Here is a 14,146-nt window from a genome sequence, read left to right as displayed (position 1 = left end):
GCAGAGGTCGTGGGATCAAACCCTGGCCAAGTCATACCATAGACTTCTAAAAATGGTACTAACAGCTGCCTCGCTAGGCGATCAAAATTAAAAGGTCAGTGTTAGGACTAGTTGGCCTGGTATCAGGATAATGTGACTGGGTGGGACATACTGCTATATGTCTGCGGCATGATGCCCCAGTGCTAGGCATCACTTTAAACTACCACACTGCAGACATCGTAGCGATATGACTGGAAAATTGTTAAAGCTACATTAAAAATCTAATCACAAACACACACACACACACACAAACAAAATTTATGTAGCTTTCATTTGATTCTTGTACCCAATCTGGAATGTTCTGCAAGGTTTGCAATGATGATAAGGTCAATCAAACACCTTCAGTTGTTTAAATAAATTGATTTATTTTCTTGGGGATTTTTCTCCCTTAAATTAATGCCTGGCACCTTGACGTTCTCAATGTCCTCGCAAATGTTTGGTAGGGGGACACCATGTTCCCTTTCTTTCAAGACATAGATTCAAGAAACATCACTATAAAGAAAAATGTGTATACATTACATGTCACATATAGTACATATTGTACCAGTATATAAAAGACTACGTTGAGACAAAGAAAAGCATCTGATCATACCAAAGAAAGATTCTTTGACTTATATCAGTCAAAGAATAGACTAGAGCTGGGTGAGCCAACACTTTCAACACTGTGGACCACATGAACTAAAAATATAACGTTCATGGGCAATACATACAGAACTTTTTGTATGAGTGTGAGCCACAAAAACAGACCAATGGGCCACATTTGGCCTCTAGTTGGACCACTCTGATCAATAGGATTGTAGCTGTGAAACCATTATTGTGGCAGAAAACTGTAATGAGCATGTGCAGTTGTGGCAGAAAACTGTAATGAGCATGTGCAGTCTCCAGTTATCAACAAGGACAGCAAGTAAGAGCCAAAGATTTTTAAAGAACTGAAAATGTGTCCATAAGACACAGATGCCCGCTCTGCTAGAAAGATTGATGCAAGTAGCAAAAAATCTGGAAGAATGTATGCATGGATCAATGAATATGTAAATGTACATTTAGAATAGATATAAAAGAAAGGGGCATACAAAATTAGTTTATATTTAACATTAAAAAAAGAGGCAAAACTATGGAAAATCGCACCAGTTTCCGACAACAGAATTACAGGTACATGATCACTACATATTAGTAATGTCTGAAAAGTTTCTGGACATTTCACCAAAAGTTGTAGAACTAGCTGCACACACAATAATTATCAAATACTGTACGTAAATTTAACAGTATTAGCAAGCATAACCCTGGAACAAGTCTTTCAATGGGACTGACGCTCTACTGAACTGGTTCCCAAACTCAGGTCATGACCCAAATCAGGGTTACAGGGGATTCCTTGTTAGGGTTATGAAGGGTCATCAGAAGAAATCATCATAAGCCCCAGGGTTGAGAGGTCCTGTTGGTGACCAATTTAGGGTTGCAGCAAACAACTGCTGGAAACCACTGCTCTAATGGCTGAAAAGAATTTCCTGGAATTCAAGATCTGACAATTTCATCTTTTAGATGCTAAGTGTTTGAACCATCTGAGATATTTGAAAAACCTGATGTTGATATGACCATCCATTCCGTAGGTGTAGACATGATAAGAATGTCAAGATGGTCATTATTTTCATTTGGGACCAGCTAGACAACAAAAAGGACATCTTGTGAAAAATCCACTGTAATACAAATAACACCGACCTTTCTATATTGCTTAATGGCATCTTCTTGGGTCTTGACCTTGATCTCAAGATCACTGATGATGTCATCCCGCTCCTGACAGTACCGCTGAAGTTCCTCCACATGAGCTTTTAGTTCCACCACCTGCGTTTGAGCTTCTGCACATGAGGTTGCATACTCCTTCTGTAAGACAGAATCATTGATGTTAGATGTTTAAAACACCCTTATGAAATCAACAAATTTACTGTCAAGTAATTCGAAATGATATAAAACATTCACTCACACCAGGATCCTTCATTGTAACTGTTTCAAAATAAGTGTTCCACAGAATGCAGTGTGTTAACTCTGAACATCCCTATGATAACAAAGGTAAGACAATGGAATCCTGGCATGTTAAAGTATCATTTTTAGGCATGTTATTTTACCAAAGTTTCATTTTTTTGTTCTTCCCTTTTTAGTTTTATTGGCAATTTTAATTGGTTATATCATGCCAAGAAAGTGGGAAACTAAGTGCCTTTCCTGTGTCAAACACAACAGCTGATGAAGAGACTATATTCATTTCAAAATCATTTTTTAATACTGGATCTTAACAACCAGAACTGACATTGAAACTTTAACACCGGACGTTAAAACTGAAGCATTAACAATGGACCATAACAAAAAGCTTTTAACATTGGCCATTACCACTGAATCTTGACACTAGACTTTAACAATAAACCTTTAACAGTGTATCTTAACACTAAACTTCTAGCACTGGATATTAACATCAAACTTTTAACACTGAATTTTAATACTGGACATGCACAATATTTCAAACACTATAGGAAATGTCAATGTAAGGAATATAAATAACTTACAGCTCTCTTCTCCAGCCCAATAATCTTCTGTTTAAGATCTCTAACTTTTCTGTAAATGTAAATAAAATAGTATATTTTTAATTCACACTGATCAATTTTACATGCAAAAAAATAGCAATGATTTTGTTTCCTATAGTTTGCTTTAACTAGATGGATGAAAATATTTCTTTCAGCAAAACTATTCAATACAATGATCAACATCTTATAAGGCCACCCCTTCTACAGCAGAAATCAAGCCTTATAAGAGTGGTGGCTTTTTTAACTGGGATCTCACAGATGTAATAATTACATAATACAGAAAGAATGGAGTAACTAATTTGTAAATATTTCATATTTACATGTAAAAATTGCATGCATATTATGGAATCAATAACAAAAAATTATATTAATGTTATATAAATAAGCATGAACAATCTTGAATCATAGTGCAAAACCACCCTGTCAATAAAATCATAGCACCACCATCTGGCTGTAACATTGATGATCTATTCTATCTTCTCACTGTTGTAGAATGTATAACTGAAGATGGTTATATTTTTCTGACATCAAAATCACTCAACAGTCATTAAAGGACCTTCCCTCTTTTTGTAAAGTTGAAATGCTTTCACATTTCCTTGCACATTTTGCATTATTTCCAAACAACATATTCCTTCACTGGCAATTTGTAGTTATTATACAAAATGATCAGAGTTTACAATTGCCAGTGAAATTGTCATGTGATTGACTGGTTTTAGTCTGGTACCCTTTCAAGTCTGTTTAATATCTATGACAGAGAAGCTGTGACAATGGCATACCATATTCACTTTATGACAACTAGACATTATGTTGACTTGTGCTGAGAAATATTTTACTCCTTATCGGTGGTAACAAAAGCTAGTAATTCAGTTATTATCCAAGTAACAAAGCCAAATATCTCATGAACAGCAGAAAAGATAATCAGATAACTTGCCTCTTTGTATGGATTCAAGTTTCTTTATTGACATGTTGGAGCAAATGTCAGTGTATTGAATTTAGAAAATCGACAACAATCCATGACAATTCTATTTGCAAACCATACCCTATGACCACTAATGAAAGGCAAATCTTAGAGTTTGTGGACTAATGCCAGGCATTAGAGTGGTGTCCATCAAAGAGGGGTTCATCTGCAAACAGACTCATTTGTGACTAGGGATTTTGTTCTGGCCATATAAAGTGGTTGGCACTGGATGGGGTGGTTGGGTGGGCTGTTCAAAAGAGGGACCACTGTACATTTAGTCCAGATCAAACCCATTTTAAATTGTACTCCATATTGGATCTCAGAAAGTTGTTATTATTTAAATACTATCTCAGAATGATTTAATCCCTTTAATTCCTTAAAATATCATACCATTCCTTCTTTTTTTGTTGTTCAAACTTCAACAGTTTGCACAAAATGTAAATATTAATAGAGAATGCAAAGTTGAATCTGCTATTTTCAGAAGATGGAGCAGCCTAATATACAAGGTAAGATGCAGTGCCTCTGTACCACAAACAACTTCTTCCTCCTATACTCTCTGAGGGGTAGTATATATATATATATATATATATATATATATATATATATATATATATAAATGTATGCAAGGCAACCAGATTTTCAAACCTGGCTTCCCATGGACAACCAAAGTTTATCCATTTTTCTCACACCTGCATATATATAAATGAACATGGCATATACATTTTTATACTAGACTAAGACTATTTACCCTTGTATGTAATATGTATTGTGTATGAGTTGTAGTTGTTGTTGTTGTAGTAGGGTTTAACGCCATTTTTCAGCACACGATAGGCTATACATGGCGGCCAGTATTAACGGTGGAGGAAGAACCCGGAAAACCCCAGGAAAGAACCACCAACCCACGAGAAGCTACTGGCAAGCTTTCTCACATACCCACATTAGCCGAATCCGAGACTCGAACCCATGCAGACAGAGGTGAGATGGCAGTGATCCGTAACGGGGAGCGCTTTAGACCACTCGGCATTGTGTATGAGAACATTATAAAACCAAAAGGATAAAAAACACCAGTAATAACTTTATTTACTTAGTGGCTAAGATATCTTTATTTTGACAACTGAAAGTGATAGGGCTTAAGTGAAAGTGTACTAAAAAAAAAGCATCACATCTCATTAAATTCAGCCACATGAGACAGTCATTGCATTTGGCACAGTGTGTAATAACACTGTCCACTTTCTCAGCCTATGTCAAGAGTGAGGCAAAGTCAAGCAAAGAGAAGATTGCTACTGCTGAGACTTATAGGATCGCTCAAAATGCTCTAGCATGCACGGAGACTTATTGGCTTACTCAAAATGCTCTAGCATGCAAAGACACTTATAGGCTCTCTCAAAATGCTCTAGCATGCACAGAGACTTATAGGCTCACTCAAATGCTCTAGCATGCATGGAGGCTTATAGGCTCACTCAAAATGCTCTAGCATGCAGAGAGACTTATAGGCTCACTCAAAATGCTCTAGCATGCACAGAGACTTATAGGCTCACTCAAAATGCTCTAGCATGCACAGAGACTTATAGGCTCACTCAAAATGCTCTAGCATGCACAGAGACTTATAGGCTCACTCAAAATGCTCTAGCATGCACGGAGACTTATAGGCTCACTCAAAACACTCTAGCATGCACAGAGACTTATATGCTCACTCAAAATGCTCTAGCATGCACGGAGACTTATATGCTCTCTCAAAATGCTCTAGCATGCTTGGATGCTTATAGGCTCTCTCAAAATGCTCTAGCATGCATGGAGACTTATATGCTCACTCAAAATGCTATAGCATGCACAGAGACTTATAGGCTCACTCAAAATGCTCTAGCATGCATGGAGACATAGGCTCTCTCAAAATGCTCTAGCATGCATGGAGACTTATAGGCTCGCTCAAAATGCTCTAGCATGCATGGAGACTTATAGGCTCGCTCAAAATGCTCTAGCATGCACAGAGACTTATATACTCTCTCAAAATGCTCTAGCATGAATGGAGACTTATGCCCACAAAGCAGTCAAAAAGAGGGATCAAGTTCACCCATCATGTTCTTATCAGTAGCCAATAGGTGGAATGAAAAGCGAGAAAGGAAACTGCCTTAAGCGAACTTAACACAAATCATTGCACTGACACAGTAACTTATGAAAGCTCAATATAAATTCAACAGTGACTGCTATATATGAATATAAACAGCAATGTCAATGACCAAGTCCACAACGGTGGAAAAATATGCAAAGTTACTGATGAAATACGAAACAATAATGTAACAATGCAAGAAGATAATAATCATGGCAATACTGACCTTGCAGATGGATTCTCCTTTGTATGTCAATGGGAAAGACTACTTTGTTTTGTCTTTTTGAAGGGCTGGATTTATGAGGAGACAGATGTAAGTTCCTACCATTAATATGATTAGGTAATGCATTCGACAGAGAAAGTTAAAAAAAAATGGCTTTTTAATGTATTTGATAAAGTACTGACAATATCTTAACATATGTAATCAGAATAATAAAATGAGAATAAATAGGATACCCACTTGCATTTCAAACATGGTAACTGGGTTATTCACTTGCATTTCCAACATGGCAATGGGCTACTTACTTTCATCTCTACCACGGCAACTAGGCTACCCACTTGCATTTCAAACACTGTAACTGGGCTATTCATATGCATTTCCAACATGGAAACAGGGCAACTCACTTGCATTTTCAACATGGCAATTGGGTCCCTTACAACCATCTCCTGTGGTCTAAGGTTGACATTGCCCTGGGTGGGAGTGGGAGACAAGTGCCCCAATCCTCCAAAATGCCCCATACGGCCTGCGTCTCTTACTGCCTCTGTCAACTAAAATCCAGCTCCTGGCCTTCGCGAGTGGTTTAGATTTGAAGCCCGGTTTTTTACTAACAGGAGAAGGGGTGAAGGCGGCCCACTGGCGCCTTAAAACCAGTTGCTTCGGGTAGATGGGACTCGTAAACCTAGGAGAAGGAAAACTCTGATTCCAAACCTCTGCTGCCTTGTGGCTATACCCACTCATGGGAAAGGCTAAGGTAGTAAACCCCGACAGAAAATCTGGAGATTGAGTCCCTAAGGCGGTATGACATTGACTTCAACATCATTCCGGCAACTCCTGCGACGCCGTTGGTGCCAAGCTGTATCAGCATTCGTCGTTCCCTTGGGCACACCAGCTGCGTGGAGAGGGGGATCTGCTGCATGGACAACAGCTGATTCTCCATACCACCCTGCCCAGGCTTCGTAGCTCCCCTGGAGAGGACACTCCAGCGTCGTCGTATGGCATCGACACAACACGAGAAGTAGCAGTTTACCGGTTCTAAGTCAAAGCTCGATCGGCTTAGAGCTTGGCGCCAGGGGTTACTTCTGACGGTGGGAGAGATCACCAGGTCTCACTGGACAGCTACCGCCCGTCTCAAGCTGGGAAGCCCCCAGTCAGTAAGGTACTGCCCGCCATGGCCTGCCTGCTTCACTGGGTGCGTGGAGCTTAGAGAACCATCTCGACAAGTGGGCCACAAAACTCTGCACCAGGAAAGACTAAAAGAAGAAATAAAAAGACTCCAACTCTTCGTTTTGCAACCTGAAACATCAGGACCATGTGTCCTGGATTGACCACTGACCTACAGCAGAGCGATGATGCACGGAAGACTGCCGTCATTGACAGAGAACTCTCCCGACTGAACATCAACATTGCCTGCCTCCAGGAGACCCGACTGGCTGACAGCGGCACCATCAGGGAAGCCAATTACACATTCTTTTGGCAGGGGAAGCCCTTGCATGAACCTAGGCAGCATGGTGTAGGCTTTACCATCAAGAACACGCTAATCGCCTTCATTGAACCTCCATCATCAGGTACTGAGAGAATCCTTGCCCTCCGGCTGTCAACATCCTTAGGCCCGGTCAACATCTTCAGCGTGTACGCCCCAACCCTCTGCTCCACCTACAAGGAGAAAGACAAGTTTTATGAGGCTCTGGATCAGGCAATATCCAGTATCCCCAACAATGAAAGCCTTTACTTACTAGGAGACTTCAATGCTAGAGTGGGAGCTGACCATGAGGCCTGGTCCACCTGTCTCGGCTTTTACAGAAGGGGCAAGATCAATGAGAATGGTCAGCGACTGCTGGAGATGTGCTGCTCCCACAGCCTATGTGTGACCAACACTTTCTTCAAATGCAAGGAGATCCACCAGGTGTCATGGAGACACCCACGTTCATGCCACTGGCACCAGCTAGACCTCGTCATCACCAGGCATGCAGAACTGGCCAGTGTCCTCCTTACCCGCAGCTACCACAGTGCCGATTGTGACACGGACCATTCCCTCGTGGCCAGCAAGGTGCGAATATTACCCAAGAAGCTGCACCATGCCAAGAAGAAGGGTCACCCACGCATCAACACCTGCTGTGCAAGCAACCCAGAGAAAACACAGCAGTTCATCAGCAAACTGAAGGAAGCCCTCACCAAAGTGACACCTGACGACACCATTGACTCCAAGTGCTCCCATATCCGTGACTCTGTGTACAATTCAGCCATCACAGCTTATGGGAAGAGGGAGCGAAAGAATGTCGAATGGTATAAGGCAAACTGGGAGGAGATGGAGCTCGTGACTGAGGCAAAGAGGAAAGCCCTCCTGGCATACAAGGCTGCACCTAACCCCAGAACACTAAAAGCCCTCAGGATTGCAAGGAATAACGCCCAGAAGACCGCCCGCCGCTGTGCCAACACCTACTGGCTGAACCTTTGCAACAGTATACAGACAGCTGCTGACACCGGGGATACAAGAGGAATGTATGAGGGTATCAAAAAGGCGACAGGCCCCCCCAGCTACAAGACCGCCCCCCTCAAGTCCAAGACGGGCAAAATCATCACAGACCAGGGGAAACAACTGCAGTGATGGGTTCAGCACTATCTCGAGCTATATGCAACCCAAAACAATGTGATTGGAACTGCCCTGGACGCCATTCCAGACCTGCCTGTCATGGAGGAGCTAGACACACAGCCCACCCTGGAAGAGCTTGGAAAAGCCATCGATTGCCTTGCCTGTGGGAAGGCTCCTGGAAGCGACGGCATTTCGCCTGAAGTCCTCAAGAGCGGAAAACCAGCACTGCTCCAGCCCCTACACACACTCCTCTGCCTTTGCTGGGAACAGGGATACATCCCACAGGACATGCGTGACGCCAATATCGTCACTTTGTACAAAAGCAAAGGAGACCGTAGCGACTGCAACAACTATCGGGGCATCTCCCTCCTCAGCATCGTCAGAAAGGCTTTCGCCCACGCTGCCTTGGTGCGCTTGCAGGTCCTAGCATCCCGCGTCTACCCAGAGTCCCGGTGTGGATTTCGAGCCGGCAGGTCAACTGTAGACATGATCTTCTCACTACGTCAGCTGCAGGAGAAGTGTCGCGAGCAGCAGATGCCCCTCTACATTGCCTTCATAGACCTGACGAAGGCATTTGACATGGTTAGTCAGAGTGGACTCTTCAGACTCCTGCAGAAGATTGGCTGCCCTCCACATCTGCTTGCTGTCATTATGTCGTTCCACGAGAACATGCACAGCACAGTGTGCTTCAATGGCGCAACATCTGAAGCATTCCCAGTCATTAGCAGAGTCAAACAAGGCTGTATCTTTGCACCGACGCTCTTTGCCATCTTCTTCTCCATGCTTCTCCAGTACACATTCAAGGACTGCAGCGAGGGAGTGTACATCCATACCAGGGCTGACGGCAAGCTGTTCAACATCGCCTGTCTCCGTGCTAAGACTAAAGTCACAGAGGTACTCATCCGTGAATTGCTCTTTGCCGATGATGCAGCCTTGACATCACACACGGAAGATGGACTTCAGCAGCTGGTATGCCACCTCTCCCATGCATGTAAGGAATTTGGACTGACCATCAGTTTGAAGAAAATGAATGTCATGGCACAGGACACAGACTCCCCTCCCTCTGTCTCCATCGATGGATACAATTTGGAAGTTGTCGAGAACTTCACATACCTCGGGTCTAACATCTCCAGCTCACTCTCCATTGATTCTGAGGTGGGTGGCAGGATTGCCAAGGCAGCAGCAGTGATGGCCAGACTTAACCAGAGGGTCTGGAACAACCCCAACCTCACAGAGAAGACCAAACTGCGTGTCTACCAAGCCTGCGTGCTCAGCTCACTTCTCTACAGCAGCGAAACATGGACCACCTATGCAAGACACGAAAGGAAACTCAACAGCTTCCACCTGAGATGTCTGCGGTGCATTCTGCACATCCAGTGGCAGGACAAAGTACCCAACACAGAGGTTCTAGAACACGCCAACATGAACAGCATGTTCTCCATACTCAGCGAGAGGCGCCTTCGCTGGCTCGGCCATGTCAAGAGAATGGACCCAGGTCGCATTCCCAAGGACCTGTTATATGGGGAGTTAGCAGAAGGTGCACGACCAACTGGACGACCACATCTGCGCTACAAAGATGTTTGCAAGAAGGATATGAAGACGGCAAACATCAATGTCAACGACTGGGAGAGCTGTGCAAACAACCGTTCTAGCTGGCGTCTAGCTGTCAGGCAGGGAGTTCAAAACGCAGAGGAAAAGAGAAGAATAAAACAAGCTGAAAAGAGAGCTAAAAAGAAGGATAAGCAAAAGCGTACTTTGGAGCTACGCAATCGTCTCCCGTAGACGGACTGATGCCAAGACAACAACCATCTCCAACATGCCAACTAGGTTCACTACTTGTATTTCCAACATGCTAACAGGAACCTGCACATGTAAGCCTATCTCAACAGGGCTGATTAAGTATATTCTTGCATTTAAAAAAATAATTCACATAATTTAATACAATAACTATAAATTGTGACAATCTGGGCAGTCAGTTCTTCTGATCAATTTAGCAAACGCAAAATAAATTCCTGTATGAATCAGTGTCAACTTTACGAGTAATTGTTTCCCATTTTCTGCAAGGTATTAAGGTGTATGATTGTTATAAGGTTATCAACTTAAAAATATTTCATTTATATTACAAGTTTTACACACAGTACCTTGCAGAAAATTACAGAGAATGGCTCGCAAAAATTGCCTATTTGTACAAAATCATACTAACTTTTAACCAAGACTGAAATTCAATTTCTTGATTAATGTAACCTTAATGTTGTCAGAGCTTGTAGTTGTCATTTTTAATGAGATTAAGTTTTTGTTCAGCAAACTTGAAGGATGTGCCTACACAACCCATTTGAAATGGACTTAAGATTGGCAAAAAGTTACCTTTCTCCGTCATCTATCTCATCCTCCATAGATTGGCATTTCTCCTTCAGGTGTCGGTTTTCTGCTAGCACCACATGGTACTTCATCTGAGCCTGACTGTCAAGACTGCTGTCCATCGAGGCTTCAACAGATGAGGACAGTGCTGATCTCAGTGTGGACAGCTCATTCTCATAATATACCCTGAGGTCAGCCAAGTGCTTGGCATGTTTCTCTCTTAAACTGACTCTTGTACTGTTAACAAAAAAGAATGACATATGTGTACTCTGATTCTTAACTGAAAAATACAAAATGAGTACAACCATTAGTCTACTTGCACATTACAGCATTGAATATTTAATTTTGTGGTAGCAGACCTTGAATTAATCTATAAATCTATAACAGCTTGTGCTATTATTATTGAAACAAAACCCTGTCAAAGGAAGCAATCTAATTATGATATTTTCCTGATAATAAGAAAATGTTATATCACAATGGGAAAAATGTGTGCATGAATATCTTATGAGCTTGCACTTTTGTAATGGAAACTAGCATTCAAGTTCTGTAACCATGACATTTCTTGCTCCAAATCATCCCAGAAAATGTATTTGTGGGTGAAAATTACTATATAAAAAGAAATAAATGCAGCCACCAGCAACCTTGACATTTGACAGGGCTTTTATCATATTTTAAAAATGTTAGTCAAGTGTTTTTTAAATTCTGTAATCACTTTACCTACCTTTACCTGGCCATTCATGCCTTCTGGGCATACCAAATGCTTGATTCTACCCATCTCCGTCTATTAATTTGCATCACACACACACACAAACAAATTTGAAAACAATTATGTTTTTGGGTAACATATTTGCCGGCTTATAAGTCAATACATAGTATAAGCTGAATCAGCAAATTTGGCAAATTTTCCATCCTTCATCCTTATATAAGTCAATGGTGAGTATAAGATAAGGCCAGATCAATACCTCTGATAGAGTTTTTCACTTTGTTCCACACAGCATCACAAATTTTATCCTACTTGTGACTCAGTAACATTTCCAGTCTGGATCATTAAATATAACTAAAAGTACCTTTTTTGTTTCACAAGAAGTATTTTAAATGTATTATGTACTTTTCTCTACATATAATGATGCTGACCCAAAAATGTATTGTTGTTGTTGTTGTATGTTGGGTTTAATGCCATTTCTCAGCACAAGATAGGCTATACATGGAGACCAGTATTAATGGTGGAGGAAGTACCCGGGAAAACCCTGGCAAAGAACCAACGATCCACGAGAAGCTACTGGCAACAAAAATTTATTGAGTTACAGATATGATAAAACTCGTGATCTGTGTGGAATTAAATTATAATAACTTCCATTTTCATAAATATTCAAAGTATCACTGTATGCTATTTCAGATTGCCAGCAATAGGTAAATTGCATCATCAATATTAAAATGAATTTTCCGGAGGTGGTGGGAAAGAGAGACAGAGAAATAAGGATGCATATGTATTCCATAGCAATTTTCTTTTTGCACCTCGTGATCAAAATAAAATATGGTCCGATATATGAGACAGCGAGAGACACAGAGAGAGAGAGAGAGAAACTTCAGCTCTTCGTGGATTTTTTTGTTCTTTTTTGTATACTTATTGCCCCATGCTGCTGAAGCTTTTGTCAAAGAGAGAAAACATTAATAAATGAAACAGTAAATGTAAACTATGAAAATACATACCATACTCCTTTAAGGTTTAAATATTCACAATAGTTATATCCATATGGACTCCATTAGGTTAAATCCCAAGGACGACCATTTTGATTACTGTCTAATTTTCATTTCAAGTATAATAACCTCTCCATTCCCAACAATTAAGCTTTAGTTTAAAGTGCATGTGCTCTTCCTGTACTAAGGCGGCAATTGTTTTTGATCTTTGCTCATGCTAGATGTACTTTAAATTGGTGTCAGTTCTGTTGGCAAGTTCAAAAATGTCACTGGCTGAGAAATTTACAATAGTAACCACCTGGCATTTCCTTTAACTATATTGTTTGGTGTTCTTAATACCCATGGGTAGCCTCATTTCCCTGTTGGTAGCCTTGCTAATCTGATCTGGTCTTGACCTCAAACAGGTGTTATCTTGGAATGACTGAATACAGCCATGGCATATTTAATTAGCATGCAAATACCACTACTAAGCTATGTAGTTTGTAATTATACCTGTTTAGGTTCCACTCCACATTTTTTGTATTTTGCACAAGGGTGACTTCCTAATTAAAAAGCAAATCTCAACATTTGATCAACATGATCATGTGTTATATGAATCTGAACATAGGAATTATTTTTTGGCATGAATCAGTTGTTTTTAAGCATTCAATATGCACAAAACACAATGTATACCTTTAGTACAAGTCACACAGATCATGTAGACATTAAACACCAACTATTTCAGTAAAGGCTGTCAATTTTTAGAACTTGATTCTACATAGCTTTAAGTGGCCAGTATTCACTTCATTTGGATTTGTATACATCCATATTCCTTTGGAAATTCATTATTTAGATATCCCAAGAATTGCATAGGGCAAAATCAATGTTAAATTATGTAAACATTTTTAGACGAAATGTACCTAAAGGTGTGATTCAGTACAATCCAGATTGAATGTCGTATGCTGTGAAGTCACAATGAAAGCTACACATATTGTTAAACAAATTCGTACAACCCTCGATTGTGATGATTCCACTCGTCGTGCTCTTATTTTGACCCAAATTTAGTACATGGCCATCATTGTAAAAGACCGTAGAGATTGATAGCTTTTGTCTGGAAGTTTCTTGATGACAGTTAAGGTGGAGACCATTCAAAACTCAGGATTTAATAGAATTTGGTTAAAGAAAATTAGTGTTAAATTTTAAATCAAATTTAAAATGAGTAAGTGCACATACATGACCCATATGACTTGTACTATAACAAAGTATCAGTACCACCTGTGAACAATGCTCCTTAAGTAAATACCGAATTTAAAAAGCAAAATTATCATCAAATGTTTGAGATGAAATTAACAACATATACAGTTGTTCAGATTTTCATCAAATTTTGTCCAGAGAATGGAAAATTTAGATATTTAAAACTCTATATGAACATATTTGTAAGAATAGTCATTGGACAGAACAGAGACAGGGCAAATGTACCTAAGTTTGGCTATTTTTGAAGTTAACAAGATGGGTTTGCTTGGTGGCAGAATAATTCAGACTTAAAAATACAATAAAACTATAAGGACTCTTTCATTTAATATATATGGTACACAGCAAAGGCAGATGTTTGAAAATATAAGCCAGTGTA

At 40.4% G+C, this 14,146-nt stretch overlaps 1 protein-coding gene across 2 annotated transcripts in view; it reads right to left on the bottom strand.

Moving 5' to 3' along the window:
- Positions 1-14,146, bottom strand: part of LOC149774039 (uncharacterized) — a 95,749-nt gene that overhangs the window by 56,145 nt on the left and 25,458 nt on the right. For both annotated transcript variants that reach the window (XM_089945877.1, XM_089945876.1), the window contains exons 7-9: positions 10,846-11,076; positions 2,589-2,637; positions 1,753-1,914 (exon numbers count right to left, since the gene is read on the bottom strand). In XM_089945877.1, coding sequence (XP_089802003.1) covers positions 1,753-1,914; positions 2,589-2,637; positions 10,846-11,076 — 442 coding nt within the window. The remainder of the gene's footprint in view (positions 1-1,752; positions 1,915-2,588; positions 2,638-10,845; positions 11,077-14,146) is intronic.

Source organism: Sinohyriopsis cumingii, unplaced genomic scaffold (assembly GCF_028554795.1).
Source record: "Sinohyriopsis cumingii isolate HCF-2022 unplaced genomic scaffold, ASM2855479v2 utg000441l, whole genome shotgun sequence".
Classification (NCBI taxonomy): Eukaryota; Metazoa; Mollusca; class Bivalvia; order Unionida; family Unionidae; genus Sinohyriopsis; species Sinohyriopsis cumingii.
Note: the sequence above shows the minus strand (reverse complement) of the source record. Positions and strands in the feature narration are given on the sequence as shown.